The sequence below is a fragment of the Dipodomys ordii genome, unplaced genomic scaffold (assembly GCF_000151885.1).
Source record: "Dipodomys ordii isolate 6190 unplaced genomic scaffold, Dord_2.0 Scaffold8, whole genome shotgun sequence".
NCBI lineage: Eukaryota > Metazoa > Chordata > Mammalia > Rodentia > Heteromyidae > Dipodomys > Dipodomys ordii.
In genome coordinates this window covers 24,702,621-24,718,863 of record NW_012267224.1, presented here as the reverse complement: position 1 = coordinate 24,718,863, position 16,243 = coordinate 24,702,621, and the positions used below count along the sequence as shown (strand labels likewise).

Genomic DNA, 16,243 nt, shown 5'->3' with positions numbered 1-16,243 from the left:
ACAGCGCCACTTCCGGCTTTTTTCTGTTTGCTTATGTGGTGCTGAGGAATCGAACCCAGGGTCTTGAGCATGCAAGGCAAGCGCTCTACCACTGAGCCACCTTCCCAGCCCCCCAAATTAACAAAGTTTTTAAGAACTAAATCATCACCAGAAAAAGGATGAGTAACATAATAAAATTAAATTTCTACACTATACCATTTAAACAAATTAAAATGGTAGTACTTTAAACTGGAAAATCATTCTTAGTATGTATAAAATTGAGTCTACTGAATAAAATTTGGTAACAGATTTTTTTAACAGTTCCATAAATAATTTTCCCATTTAGTCAGGGTTTATATACCAATAGCTCCAATTACTTAACAAACTTAATTTGTCATCTTTATGGTATGTGAACATAAATAATTGAACTAACTACTGAAAAGGGTAAATCTAGACTTTAGCCAGAGAAGGGATTGTTTTCATTCTGGTCTAACACTATGTTTACCCTGGGAACCTGTACTTATTTTATTTCCCCCCAGAAAAGTCAAAGTGTGAACAATGTATTTATCAAGAGTCAAATACTGATTAAAAAAAAAACAACTACACCCCCTCTGTACAGTATGTTCACAATAAAAATAAATAAATAAATCACTATTTGTGAAAAATCATATAATGATAAGAATAATATATTAACCATAAATGATAAAAGTAGATAGCCATTGAAAAAGAAAAGGAAAACCCAGTCGGTGAAATTGAGATACCAAGTTTCTAGTGTATGAAAGTTAGTATTCAATTAAATAAATAAAACAACTCATAAATTTCAAAAAAAAAACACACTACACAATACTCTGTAATATTGACAGGATCCAATACTGAAAATAGTTTATAAAATGGATAAACAGCAAAAAAGTCATATAAATATTTTTAATTAACTAATGCTAACATAACATTCAGTGAACTACTAGTCTCACACACACCAGAAGTATTTTTCAGTGAGATCACTTACACATGTCATTGTAGTAATAATCATCTTAATTAAAATTCAAATAATAAAATAATAAAATTCAAATAATAAAAGGTACTTAATTTAAAACTGAATGAGAAGGTTCCAATGAATATTCATAATCTTCCAACATTAACTACACATTGAATGTTTTCAATCCTAATCTTTTATCTTAGTAAATATGTACCATACTGATATAAAGCAAAAACTTGTATTTCTAACAAGTTCTAAAATGATAGAAAACCTGTTCTAGATACAAAAAAAGATGTAAAGAAAAATATAATCTGATACTGGTCATGAAACACTTCGCACTGCATTAGTAATTAACAAATGACCTCATGTCTTTGCACCATAGAAACTTTTAAAATTCTGAAGGTGATAATGACACTTAACAATCAGTGTATATACTTGGGCAAATTACTAAGCTTCTCTGAATCTTGGGAAATATGGTAGTTTGACTAAATGACCTTTCTTTCCAGGTATAAGGTTTTTCTCATCCAGAAGAAAAATACTTTATTGTTCTGAAATTCTGTGATAAATGAAAACATATTCCAAGAGAAGATTGAGGAAAATTTTCTGCACTTATAAAATGGCACTGCTTTAAATCTAAGTTAGATTTAACTTAAGTAACTTAAGACTAATACTAAGGCTTTTAGTAGCTATGATGGAGTGATTTCTATTTTGAAAAATTAACTTTGGATTCCTAGTTAAAGCAAGCAAAAGTAAAGCGTTGGACAAATAGGACCAAAGAAGATGCTCTGAGAAGGAAGGGAAGAACCTGGGCAAAGCAAAGGAAACCAGGGAGGTCCATGTGGAGAGCAGTAAAAAGGCCTAATTTCAAGGTAGAAAAGAAAACCAAAACTAGAAGAGGACAGAGGATGGCTGCTATGGAGGGTATTAAAGTACTATTACATATGGAGTTGGTTGTTACCCCGGGTAGATACCAAAGTGATTATTTTGGTGTTATGTGGAAGTTCTGTCTTGAACAAAGAATGAGTGTGGACTTGAGACTGGAAGAATGAAACGGTGAAAGACAAGGACTGTCTCTGGAGATAAGATGGTGACTTTAACCACTGTTACCCACTTCTCATTATAATTTGATGTTGTCTTTTCAAAGGGAAAGGTCGCACACTGGAACTAAGAGATCCTCAACAACTTTCCACAAGTAAGAATGTTCTATGCTGGCACTAACACAGGAACTACCAGAACACATGACTAGTAACTAAAATGCTATTACCAAAGCAACTGAGAAACTGAATTTTAATTAATTTGCACAGCCACATTCAGCTAGTAGACACTTTATATTCTGACCTATCTAGATCCCCTTTCTTCATCTTTGCCAAACTTTTTTCGGGGGACGGAGGCTGTATCTGAGCTTTTGTGCTCAAAGGCAGCACTCTACCACTTGAGCCACAGTACTTCTGGCTTTTTAGTGGTTAACAAGTTAAGAGTCTCATGGATTTTCCTGCCCAGGTCTGGCTTTAAACCAGATCTCAGCCTTCTAAGTGGCCAGAATTACAGGCACGAGCCACCAGAGCCCAGCTTTTCAACCCTTCTTAACCATAATCAACTAGTCTCCCATTGCATCCTCACCTTTGCTTTTATAAAATCTCTCCCATCTTGGCTGAGCACTGGTGTCTCATGACTATAATCCTAGCTGCTCAGGAGGTTGAGATCTGAGGATCATGGCTCAAAGACAACCCAGGCAGGAAAGTCCATGAGTATCTTACCTCCAAGGAACCACCAACAAAACCGGAAGTGGTGCTGTGGTTCAAAGTGGTAGAGTGCTAGCCTTGAGCAAAAGAGCTCAGAGACAGTGCCCAGGCCACAAGTTCAAGCCCCATGACTGACCAAAAAAAAAAAGAAATCTCTCCCATCTTAAAAATAAAATAAAACCCTTATTGTTTCTTATTTGCTCCCCAGTTAGTTACTGGCTCACTGAATTCACTTTAAACCAAGAGTTTTCAAAGAATACAAAGATCTATGATCTTTTATCCAAGCAGGAATGCATAGTAAAAAAACAAAATAAAACCACACAAGTGTTTGACAACAAAATATAGAATTCATTTCAAATAAATGAAATAAAAACTATTTTTATAACTTAATATCAGTTAGGTCAAAGAATGCTACAAAATGAACTCAGGTCACAAAGTTTTTGGTTTCCAGATTTTGGGGTTTTAGAATTGTAGACCTATGCTTCCAGCTTCTAATTCTCCACTTTTCATTGCAGACTAGAATGAAAGAAAGAAGAAACTTAACATTTGCTGAGTCTATTGCTTTACAGGCTTCACATCTGACTAGATCATTTAATTCTAACAGTTCTTTGACCAGTACTATCTCCATCAAGAGACCAAAAAACTCAAGCTGGAGATATGGCAATGTGACTCAGCCATAGAAGGCCTGCCTTGTAAACTGGAGGCCCTGAGTTCAAACACTAGCCCCACCTGAAGGAAGACACTGGAGTACTATATATAAGTTGTTGTGACTATAACTACAAAATCATATAGTGAACTTTAACTGTCAATTGTAAGTCAAATCTAGGCTCTAATCCAAAGCTGTTGTTGTTTCACTTAGATGTGTAGTCTTCCATGTGAGACTTCCATACTTATGACTTTACAATTCCCTTTTACATGGATTTTTCTCTTGACAAACGTTCTGTAAAAGCTGACAATCTTTAAGATCAATCTATCTACTGTACTTTAGCCTCTCCAAATCTCTAGTTCCTGAAACATAATTTAACACTTCTCTACTTTTCCATTATGTGTATTTAAATTAATAAACCAACTTGACATATATTTTTGCATTTCTGTATAGTTTACCAGATAATTTCCCTAAGATGAGAAATAGGTTTGCATTCATCTTAACTTCTTCCATACCTCACAAGAGTGCCTGATACCTACTGATCTTCATGAAATATTGAATGAAGAAACAAATGAAGAAAGTAACAAATATGCTGAGTAGGCTGACAGATGGATTTAGGTGGATGGCTGATGGTTTGGAACATATAGGTGATATATATCCAGCAGAAAAGGTCATCAAATAAAGTTTATACATACGTTGAACCATAAAATGCTGAAATTCATTTCAAGAGAAGTTTCTACCTTGGGCAATATGATCAGTAATACCAGTAGGAGTGGATTCATTCATAGAAGCACTGAATGGAATGGGCTCATAACGAGGAAGCATCTCCTTTTCTATATTGTCTGCTGCTGGAGATGGCACAAGAGAAGGCTGACCACTCATATTTGTGGCATATTTTGACTTTTGAGAATAGTGCCTGTAAAAAAATACAATGTAAGAAAAATGAGTCATTGTCCTCAGTTGTTAAGGTATGAAAACAAATTATCAAATTGATCAAATAATCCAAATTTGAAGTTATTTATAAGCAGTAAAATGAACTCTGTCCCTCTGTCACAGAAAGCATTAAAAAAAAAAAGTACTGATTTACACAACTTAAAAATTGTCAGGGAAGGGCTGGGAAGGTGGCTCAGTGGTAGAGCACTTGCCTTGCATGCCTGAGGCCCTGGCTTCGATTCCTCAGCACCACATAAGCAAAAAGAAAAAAGCCAAAAGTGGCGCTGTGGCTCAAGTGGTAGAGCGCTAGCCTTGAGCTGAAGAGCTAAGGGACAGCGCCCAGGCCCAGAGTTCAGGGCCCACGACCGGACCCAAAAAAAAAAAATTGTCAGGGAAACAGAAGACATATCTCACTTCCTATATTTCTAACTTTGAAGATAATTTTAATGTATACTAAAATTATTGGAAAAAGAACTTTCGTTCAGATCTTAGTTTTATTAGGCATACCCTTTCACATATTCGTGGGAAAAGGTATTTCCACTAAATTTGCTATAGCACATTCACATAAACACTATCTCTAAATGACGTTTACATTGCTTGACAGTAAAACATAATTTATCAACCTATTTAATGACTGTAACTTTTTTGTCTACTTATCCAAATTCATTTATCCACACTATATTATAGTCTTTAAGAAAACCTTAAGGTTAAACACATGTGTGCCAGTCTTGAGGCTTTAACTCAGGGACTGGGTACTGTCCCTGAGCTTTTGTGCTGAAGGCTAGCATTCCACCACTTGAACCACAGCTCCACTTCTGGCTTTATGGTGGTTAACTACAGATAAGAGTCTTCTGGTCTTTGCTGCCCAGGCTGGCTTCGCACCATGACCCTTAGCTCTCAACAGCCTAAGTAGCTAGGATTACAAGGCATGAGTCACCAGCCCCCAGCTCATTTTGACTCTTATTATAATGAACATATACAGAAAAGTTGGACAAAAAGTAGAAATCTTGTATATCACAACCATTATCACTATCTACTTAAAACTCATAAACTTTTCTTTTTGAAGAGGAAATTTTATGCATATGTAATTTATATTCTACCTTTTCAGGTTAGCAAAAACATTTCATTTTGATGCTTTACAATCAGTTTAAAGCAACTTCCCAATATCCATGAACCATTCTCCTTCACTGGAAATTAATTCAGTTTTCTCTACTTAAAGCAAAGTTGTACGGCTGGGGGTACATACTTTGGTTGCAGAGAATTTGCCAAGCATGTGCCAGGTCATGAGTTCAAAACTCACAACAGAAAAAAAAAAGCAGAGAAAATATATACAAAGTAATAGGCTAGGGGCTGGGAAAGTGGCTCAGTGGTAGAGCGCTTGCCTTGCATGCATGAGGCCCTGGGTTCAATTCCTCAGCACCACATAAGCAGAAAAAGCTGGAAGTGGCGCTGTGGCTCAAGTGGTAGAGCGCTAGCCTTGAGCTGAAGAGCTGAGGGACAGCGCCCAGGCCCAGAGTTCAGGCCCCACGACCGGACCCAAAAAAAAAAAAAAATTATTAATGATGCTTTTTTACATCACAGTAATTGCTAAAATCCGTGGACTTTTACAGACAAAACTCTTAAATTCTTCAATAATAATGCTTAATAAGACCCATTATCACTGGGCACTAGTGGCTCACACCTGTAATCCTAGCTACTCAGGAGGCTGAGATGTATGAATCAAAGTTCAAAGCCAGCCTGGGCAGGAAAGGCCATGAGACTCTTATCTACAATTATCCACCAGAAAACTGGAAGTGACGCTGTAGCTCAAGCGGCAGAGCATAAGCCTTGAACAAAAGAGCTCAGGAAAAGAGCCCTGGCCCTGAGTTCAAGTCCCATGAATGACAATAAATAAATGAATGAATAAACAATTCAAATTTTAAGTATTTACCTTTACTAATTAATCCTTGAGTAATCAACATACTTGTGGCAGCCAAAGGCACAGCTATAGAAGGGGGGAAAAGGTCATTATCAACAACAAAAAAATTTAATTTGCCTTGAGTTCAGTAAGATAAATGAGCATCAATAAAACCTTCTAGAAGTAGACTGCACAAGTAATTACCTTTAAAAGTAATTGTTATATCTTTGAAAGCTGTACTATACACATAGATGGTAAAAAAATGCTTTTCAAGAAAATATTACAGCTAGGCACCAGCGGTCATGTCTGTAATCCTAGATATTAAAAAGGCTAAGATCTGAGGATTGTGGTTTGAAGCTAGCCCAGAGAAAAAAGTCTGTAAGATTCTTATCTTCAATTAACTAGCAAAAAAGCAAAAAGTAGGGGCTTGGTTCAAGTGGTAGAACAATAGTCTTGAACAAAAAAAGTTAAGGGACAGCACCGGGTATTGAATTCAAGCCCCAGGACAGGCACCAAAAAATAAATAAAGTAATATTTTTAAAAACTACAAAACGGTAAGCAATATACTTAAGGATCCATCTTAGGCTCCAAAATAGGTAGCAGTTCATTAATAATGCCATCTGAAATAACAGAATAAAAATGACAAGTTATTTCTGAAGGGGAAAAAAGAATATGAATAAAAGCCACTTTTCTTTAAATAGGTCAATGTTGAATAATAACCAAGCATAATCCATGATGCATACTAAATACCTTATATGCATGTTACTCTGAATCATTCCTTTATTAGATAATATTACCACCCATTTAAAGATAAAGAAACTGAAAATTAGAGGTAAGACCCTTGCTCAAAACAATATTTAGTGCAATGCCAGGTACCATGTTGTAATGTAATCTTTCTGATATCAGGGAAGGAGCTTTTAAGTTCTATATTGCTGAATAAACCAAAATACAAAACATATTTGACCAAAATCACATGGTGGCTAGAGATATATAAAACATTTATTTTAAATACTCTTTAAAAGTATTTGACAGGCTGGGAATGTGGCTCAGTAGTAGAGTGCTTGCCTAGCATGCACAAAGCCCTGGGTTCATTCCTCAATACCACATAAACAGGAAAAGCCAGAAGTGGCGCTATGGCTCAAGCACTACAGTTGACCAAAAGAAGCTCAAGGACAGTGTGCCCAGATCCTGAGTTCAAGCCCCAAGACTGGCAAAAAAAAAAAAAAAAAAGGTGTATGAAAACTGGACGCCAGTGGCTCATGCCTATAATCCTCGCTATTCAGGGGGCTGAGATCTAAGGATCACAGTTCAAAGCCAGCCTGGGCAGAAAATTCTTGAAACTCTTATCTCCAATTAATTACAAAAAAAGCTGGAAGTAGAGCTGTGGTTGAAGAGGTAGAGCACTAGCTTTGAGCAAAACAACTCAGGGACAGAGCCTAAGCTCCAAGTTTATCACAGGACCAGCACAGAATTGAAAAACTATATGAAAATATTGTAGCTTATTATACTTACTAATCTAGAGTAAAAAATCCAAAGTTCTCATAACTCTAAGATGACTTATAACTTAGAAACATAAATCACTGTTCTCTACACCAGCACTAACAATATTCTGTCATGATTGCAAACCAATCCGGCAAGCAACTTGACTAGTGACTAGTTCTCTACATGAAAATTACCTAAATAATTGTTCCTAAGTTTGAACTATGCTTATATACAGGGAAGAGGACTGGAATTTTAGTACCTGCAAGGCTCAGGTTATCCACCTTCCATGATAGGTATCAATACCTGAGAAATTAAAGATGCCCTTTATGTATGATTATACTAAAAGACTTCAGAAGCTTGCATCTGGCTTCCTCTAGACTTTACTTCATAATCCTTTTCCTGATTTGGCTTTATATTCTTTTGCTGTAAATTATTTTAAGTAATTCCATCTGTCATGGATGTACATTGAATAGTTCTATTCCAGACCAGGGAATAGCAAACATATTCTGAAGAACCAGAGGGGAAGTAACTATTTAGTCTTAATCCAGACTACTTGACTGCTGTTTTAAGGAAAAAGCAGACAGAGATAAGGCAGAAACAACTCCATGTATGTTTTAACTTATTTAGATGTTTCAATAAAACTTTACTTATGGGCATAAAAATATTAATTTTAAGTCACTTTCACATGTAATGACAAAGTCTTTCCTTTTCTTTCCCTTCAATCATTTAAAAATGTAAAATTAGCTGGATGCCCCATAACTCACACCTTTAATGCTAGCAACTCAGGAAGCTGAATATCTAAGGATCACAGTTCAAAGCTAGTGCAGGCAGAAAAGTCCATGAGGCTCTTATCTCCAATTAATCACCAAAACCCTCAAGTGGCAGTGTTATCCTTGAGCAAAAAAGGTCAGGGACAATGCCCAAGCACTGAGTTCAAACCTAGGCCTGGCACTACCAAGAACAACAAGAACAAAAGTAAAAACAATTCATTACCTCTGCAAAAACAAATTTGACCTAAGGACTGAGCTTGTACAACTCTGGTCTAAACTATACATGGACAATTTAAGAATCTAAGTAATTAAGATATATGAATCATTAGAGAAATTTTATAATTTAAAAAATTTGTAACTTTTGGAGAAGGCATTACATTTGTCTTCAGACACAAGTTGCAGAAATCTTAAGTTTTGACTCTACTACTCTACTTACTAGCAGATTTTACCTTTGCTGTAAAAGGTTTCTTTACTGTTGGCTAGTTAGAATGCCTTTATGTATTATCATTTATGGTTTTTCAAAGGACAAATCCTGTTTAATTACAGCACATCTTGTTTCAAACACTGAAAAACGCAGCACTGAAGAATTAATTATATGAGGATAAAAGGTGATGTGTTAGCCATCTCAACAGTGGACAAGGGTTTTCTGTTCAATGTTAAAAGTAAGAAACAGTTATGTTAATGGGGTTCACGATTATGCCATCATATAGCTCAGCTTCCACTCATGCAATAAAGAAATAAACAGATTGGCCTAAGATCTCTTTCTAACTTGTGTATTATTCTATTAATATAACATAAAAAGATAATGGTAAAATTGAATAGAACATCACATGTTATCTAATCCTCATCCTAATCAAAACAAATGGATATCCCAAAAGGACAAGTCATATGTTCATGTACAGAGTCTTTACTACCTGTATATTTAGGCTCAGACACACCAGTTTCTAGTCAGTTCATAGAACCACAATTTTAAATATCTAGAAATAATATGACTTCACAGTAAGACTTGAAACATGAAGTAGTGATCCTAGCTACTTTACTTGAAAGATGGTCATCAGAAGATCCAGATTCAAGGCCAGACAGAACATGAAATTTCATGAGATTCCATCTCAACTAATGGCTAAGCACAGTGGTGAGCACCTGTTATCCCAGCTAGAGGGGAGCACAATGGCTGGCATAATGCGTAGAGATACAGGTAAGCACAAGTGTAAGAAATGAAGCCCAGGCCAGCCTGGGCATAAAGTGAGACCCTACCTTGAAAATAACCGTAAGTCAGGCACTGGTAGTTCACATTTGTAATCCTACCTACTCAGAAGGCTGAGATCTGAGGATCACAATTAAAAGCCAGCCTGGGCAGTAAAGTCCAATTAACCACCAAAATACCATAAGTGAAGCTGTGGCTCAAAGTGGTAAAGCTGTAGGCTTGAGCAAAAAAAAAAAAAAAAAGCTCAAAACAGCACCCAAGCCCGGAGTTCAAGCCTCATGATCAACAACAACAAAAAAATACTGTAATTGAATAATATTTCACAATAATAAAATGGATCTAACCAGCTTTTATTACACTTAAAAGTGAGTTAAAAAACAAGCTTGCATTTCAGACAGATCTGGCTTCAAGTTCAGACACAATAACTCACTAACTGTACAACACTGCCTAACTCATTTAACATCTCTAAACCTCAATTTCTTCATCGCTAATGTTTATCATCCTTTCAGGGTTGTTTTTATAAAACTAATGTACACTCAGTAAATGCCATTATTATTTTTGTGTGTGTGTATGTGTGTTGGTTGTGGGGACTGAACTGTGGGCCTGCGCGATGTCCCTCAGCTCTTCAGCTCAAGGCGAGTGCTCTACCAATTGAACCACAGCACCACTTCTGGCTTTTTCTGCTTATGTGGTGCTGAGGAATCGAACCCAGGGCCTCATGCATGAAGGCAAGCACTCTACCAGTGAGCCACCTTCCCAGCCCCCCAGTAAGGGCCATTATTATAACTGATAAAATTGCCTCCTGGTTTTGAAAAAATACTGAAATTGCTTTAAAATGTACACAATTCCATTTTTTAACATCTATGCCCAATAACCACACCATGCCAAAAACATGTCACTAGCCACTAGAGCCAGGAACATGCCAATTTGTTCTACATGGAATTATAATTTCAAATGCAAACTCAGGTCAAAATTCTAGGTACAAATTTTGGAGCAAACCACGTTCATTAGAAAATTGAACTTACATCTGAACCAGAAGCTTTCATCATTGCATTCTGCGAAGACTCTTCTTTCTTCCTCAGTTGGAATGTAATCAGCCCCTATGTCTTTTTGCCAAGGAAAGTTGAAAAATAATAAAATGCTCATAAAAAAAAACTAAACTGCAATATTAGCTTAACTAAAGACACCTAATATTTTGTATAGTAGTACATGTAAACATTCACAAACTTAGAACTAGTCAGAACCAGGTTGTTAGACCCAGTGCTTAATGGAAATGTGAAACTTCTTGTTCAAATCACTAGGCATTTCAAATTGGCAATGAGAGCATTAAACCAACTGTGAAACCCTGTGTGATCATGTAGGTGGCACACTCATTAACCCAGCCCAGTGCTACTATTACTTAGGCAATAAAATTCTCTTTAACCACAAAATGCTACTAACTATAAATACTTAATATGATAGTTACGGGGAATTGGTCTTGGAACTTCTGTGTCCGGCTCTCGAAAATCAGCCCTCCCATTCATTTTTCCTGTGTCAAAAACATTTAAATATTAGAAACTATCACAATGTTAAAAACGTAATATTTAACAAAATTACTTGTCCACGAGACAACAAATATTAAATATGACATCTTGGTATAATAAAGCTAAATGAAAATCATAAATCTAATTAATTTGGACTGATTATTCCTGTTAGTTCCCTTAGATGGAAAAGGTGTAGGTATTCACCAACTGTTACATTAATACATGGTTAAAATATAAAAACAACACTAAAGATGGATTATTTTCACCTATGCCTAATGAGCAGGTTAACGTTCCAAATAGAAGAAAAATCTCATCATTTCCAGACTTCCATTTTAGAAGGAAATATCAGGAAACATGCCCCCTCTTCCACAAAGCAATATTCAAAACAAAAAAAAAGTGGATAACGACGCCATATCCTTCTCCCTGTGGTGTAAAGCAGACAGCCAATCTAACTTGTTAACGTTCCTCCGTCAGCTCAAATAATCTTCAAATGTCAAATACATGATTCAAAAACAAAAAATGCAACAGCATTCTATTACCTTCTTAATTGGGTTTTATTTTTAAAACTCATACCACAGGATGTGAGACCAGCAAATCAAATATCTACCTTACGTAACACCACAGGGCAATGACAATTCCCACTTCTAATACTGCATGAACACACGACATAGTATACAGTGCATGACAATAGCAATGGGACCCTCCGACATTCAGTCAGTCAGTCATTGGGGTCATCACCCAGGGCCTACGACGTGCTAATTCATTATTCAAATAAATCAATAAAGGAAAGGTTAAACTGAACTCGAGGACCAAGTCTGCTGAACAAATGACTCCTATTTTAAAGCCACATGGGGGCGGGGAGGGGCAGGGAACACCTTATTTTCCCCGACTCCATCCTTCCTAGAGCCTGGCAAGGTCGCTCTAGACAATACCACGGAGAGATGTACCGGACTCCCAGGGAAAGCTGCCAGGCCCGCAGGCGTGCGGGCAGCGCGCGGGCAGCCAGCCGCCCCGGAGCGCGGGGCAGCGGCCGGCACGGACGCGGGGGCCTCCCGCCCTCACCCGCACACCCAGGCCCCGGCCCGGCCACCCTCGGGCAGGAAAATGGCGGAGGGCACAACACCGCGAGGACCAGGCAAAGGGGCTGCAGAGAGCGGAAAAGGGGGCCGCGGCGCCACCAGACCCACCTCCCGAAGCAGCGGCGAGCCCTGGCGACCCGGGGTCGGAGACCGCGAGGCAAGCCGAGAGGCGCGGCGGAGGGAGAAAAGCGCGCCGGACACCTGCGCGGGCGGAGGGGGCCGGTCTGCGACGCGGCAGCCAAAAAGTCAACCAGATACGGGCTCCAAGTGGCCGCGACCCGGACGCGCTAGCCCCTGAGGCCGGAAATGACGTCAAGTTCTCCCGACGGAGGATAACTGCGCAACCTCTCCTCGTACATACTTCCGCCTGCGTCTTCCGGACCCACACGGTTCAATTCGTCCCTCCGCCCTTCACACCGGGGCCCCCATCGCGCTCGAGAGTTGCACTGCGGCTGCGCGGAAAGAGCCCGCCCCGCCCCCCCCCCGGAGGCCGCGGGTAGGCATTGTGCTCCGGTGACGCCCCCTTCCTCCTGGTTCTGTGACCTGCTGGTGTGGACACCCCTACAACCCCAACTGGGCCCTCTTTGAGAGTGTCCGGCCTTCCTGCTTCACAGTAGATCGTTTCACTTTTTAAGCCTCTAAACGAAGCCGTAGAAAGTAAATCTTAAATGCATGCCCTTTAGTAATCTGTTCGATCCTCTTGGGTCTACTCTCTGACCGGTTCCAAAATGGCAGAGGTGGCTCCGAGCTTCAGGCATTGCTCATGTCCTTGGTAATGACCCCTGCCTGCCTCGAGAGGTTGTTACGATTAAAACAACACATGGTATGAGGATTAAAACAAGCACATCCTTTCTGATGATGGAGCGTACACTGGATGGCAGGCCTCTGGTTCATCAAACATTTGGCTGCCACGCCCCACCTCCCCCCCCCCACCTCACCCCTGATTTATTCATTTTCTTGCATTCATTCCACAAATGTTTATTGATTGCCTACTCTAAACTGAAAGTTTATTGTTGTTCCAACAGTAGGGTAGGCCCTAACCAACCAATCCACCCCTTTGCCCTGTCCATAGTTCCATCTTTTCCACTGACTCTAGAGCCACTCCACCTTCGTTCTCCTGCAAACATATTTCAGAGACACAGCCATAGAACCGCACAGATTCAACGGTTTCCATTTTTGAGCCTTTTGGTATCTCCTACCACACACAGAACTATGACTTTGCCTCTGTGCCTCTTGAGCCTCACATCAATAAGAAATAGCCTCTTTTCTTTGCAGACATTGTTTCTTGTGCACCACCTGTTCCCTTACCATGTCAACTGCATTAGTATTTCAACTTTCTGGATTTTTGTACGTCTTCTTTGTGAATTTATCTCTGAAACCTATCCTAACAATGGAGTTGCGGGCTATGTTATGATTTTTTTCCTTACGTTGTCTGTTCTGTAGTTCTATAGTTCCTATAGAAAAGACACTTTACAGGTCTTTATAGTCCCAAACATGTCTTTAAGATAGTATCTTCACACAAACTACATCTGGCTCAGTGTAGTCAATGTGTTGTTCTTGAGATAGCAAGCCATATGCAAGGGACCTGCTTTAAGAATGGAAATTAGAACTTCATTATTTGATATCTTTAAAATTAAAAAGTTCTTTTGGAGCTTATTTTTAAAAAACCCATCTGGTTTGTTATATTTCTGCTAATCTGATATTCAAAAAACCAAGTTTTCAACAGATTGGATATTTTACTGGTAAACCTTTAAGTGGTTATTGTATTCAAAATTTCTCTTGATTGGAAAGAATTCCACTAAAAAAGTCTTGGTCAGTGAAGAATTGAATCCTGCTTTATTCCCCATGGTCAAGCAACGCACCAGATATGTCCCCACATGCTTGTCCTCAGGCAGGTCATTCCAAACTTGGCCTCCAGGAGACAATAGCCCCCACACTCCAGCAGTCTACTGTGGGCCTGGTCAAGGACATTGCCCTTGGTCTCCAGGAGACCATAGCCCATTTTTTTATTCTCTGCTTCCTTGTTATGATCAATATATAAGCCCACCCCAAAATCCAGTCCCTTGCACAGCCTCCAAACCCACGGGAAGGTCTGTGCCCCTTGCTGTTCCTCAATAAACAGTTCGTACCTGTTGGTGATCCAGTCTGGCCTATTCCTTTTCCATTCTTTTCCATTTTCCCAACAGTCAGAGCCAAACATGCATCTTAGTTCAGAGACTGAGACAGGAGCATCTTTGAGTTCAAAGGCAGCCTGGGCTCTATAGCAAGTCCTTGTCTCAAAAAGAAAAATATTATTTTAAAGTTTTATACAATGTCTATTTAAAACTCAGCATCTAACTTTTTACATCTATCCCCTTGTATTTTATATCTTTAATTGCAAATATATACATAGATATAATTAAGCCTTATGTGGATGCTAAACCCCTCCAATAATTCTAGTAAACTACACAAATACTGTGATGTTCCCTTTTTCTTCTTTTGCCTTTCCTTCCTGATTTTTCTTTGCTTTCTTGCCTTTCTTTTTATTTTTTTTCCTTCCTTACTTCTTTCACTTTTTTCGTTTGCAGTGAAGGGGGTTGAATTGAGGATTTTTTACATCCTAGAGAAGCACACTCCTACTGAACTACACCCCCAATTTTAAATACTGTGATTTTTTTCTATGTATGCTATGGTATAACATATACAGAATATTACAAATTTCCATGCAGGCAGAGATGTAGGATAGTACAAGGATGAACAGATAACTGGGAGATGGATTGCTTCTATCCTTTGCAACAAAGAGGAAGAAGGTTAAAGAAAAGGTACAGATACATCACATCCATCTGTGAAAGACAAAGCAATTAAGGACATTGGCAAGAGAATGATTGAAATTATGGGCAATGGAACAGAAGTTGGGTAAGGAAGAAGTGATACCAATCAAATAAGGATTAAAGACAATTATCAAAGCTCTGACATTCACTATTATGCAAAACAAAAAACAGGTAGATGTATAGAGAGCCCAGGCCCTGAGTTCAAGCCCCAGGACCAACAAAACAAACAAAAACAACAAAAATAATACATCTATAGATGGGGATGTCTATGCCAGAGAGATAGAAAAATATTTTCTAGATAACCAAGTGTAAATATTTCATATTCAATGGATTTACAATGCAGCCACAAAGAAAACATCATTGAGATCAGTGATAGAAGTTAGAAGGAAGACATAACTAGAGCAGCTATTGGGCTTCTGGGGGTTCTGACCCACAGCATTGTTCTACAGTTTGATTTCATCCATAACATTAGAAATTTAATGATTTTATAGGAGCTGAACTGACTCTATTTGTGGAGTGCACATTGTTGGAACCTACTTTATCTTCTAAGTCTCAGAATTAAAATTTATGTTTGTACACATACAAGGTCCACAGTAGTTCTAGACTTTTGCCTACCCTTCAAAAATCAGGCTTCCTGAGGGATATGAGTTCTTTGGTAGGTTTTGCAGGTCATTCCAAATACACATAGGTTTGTGCAAATGAAGTTCTATACCATTACTCCCAGGTCTTCCTTACAAACATATTGCCATTTCTGAATCTTGTAGAGAGAAACATGCATCTGCCATTGTTTCTTCTAGATGATTTAGAGGGACTTCCGAAATCCTAGATCCCTAGAATATATCTCAACTTATGCTTGGATATATTTTCGTAGGACATATTTTGTAACTTGTTTTACTTTTTGTGATAATTTTTTAGCAAATTAGATAAGAGGAGCATCAATAAAATTATAGAGCCTATACTAATATAAACCTAGGAAAAATCTATTAGTATGAGTTTACAAATCATACAAAATATTTTATTTTTTGGGGAGGGGGTCAGGTCGTGGGGCCTGAACTCTGGGCCTGGGTGCTGTCCCTCAGCTCTTCAGCTCAAGGCTAGCACTCTACCACTTAAGCCACAGTGCCACTTCCAGCTTTTTTCTTTTTTTGCTTATGTGGTGCTAAGGAATCGAACCCAGGGCCTCAGGCATGCAAGGCAAGCGC

The 16,243-nt window shown here is 38.5% G+C and overlaps 1 protein-coding gene across 1 annotated transcript in view; it reads right to left on the bottom strand.

Moving 5' to 3' along the window:
* Window positions 1-12,513, bottom strand: part of Ociad1 (OCIA domain containing 1) — a 33,313-nt gene extending 20,800 nt beyond the window's left edge. The window contains exons 1-4 of the mRNA XM_013008918.1: window positions 12,340-12,513; window positions 11,095-11,157; window positions 10,655-10,735; window positions 6,207-6,260 (exon numbers count right to left, since the gene is read on the bottom strand). Of these exons, the coding sequence (XP_012864372.1) occupies window positions 6,207-6,260; window positions 10,655-10,735; window positions 11,095-11,152 (193 nt within the window). The 5' untranslated portion in view covers window positions 11,153-11,157; window positions 12,340-12,513. The remainder of the gene's footprint in view (window positions 1-6,206; window positions 6,261-10,654; window positions 10,736-11,094; window positions 11,158-12,339) is intronic.
* Between the last annotated feature and the right edge of the window lie 3,730 nt (window positions 12,514-16,243).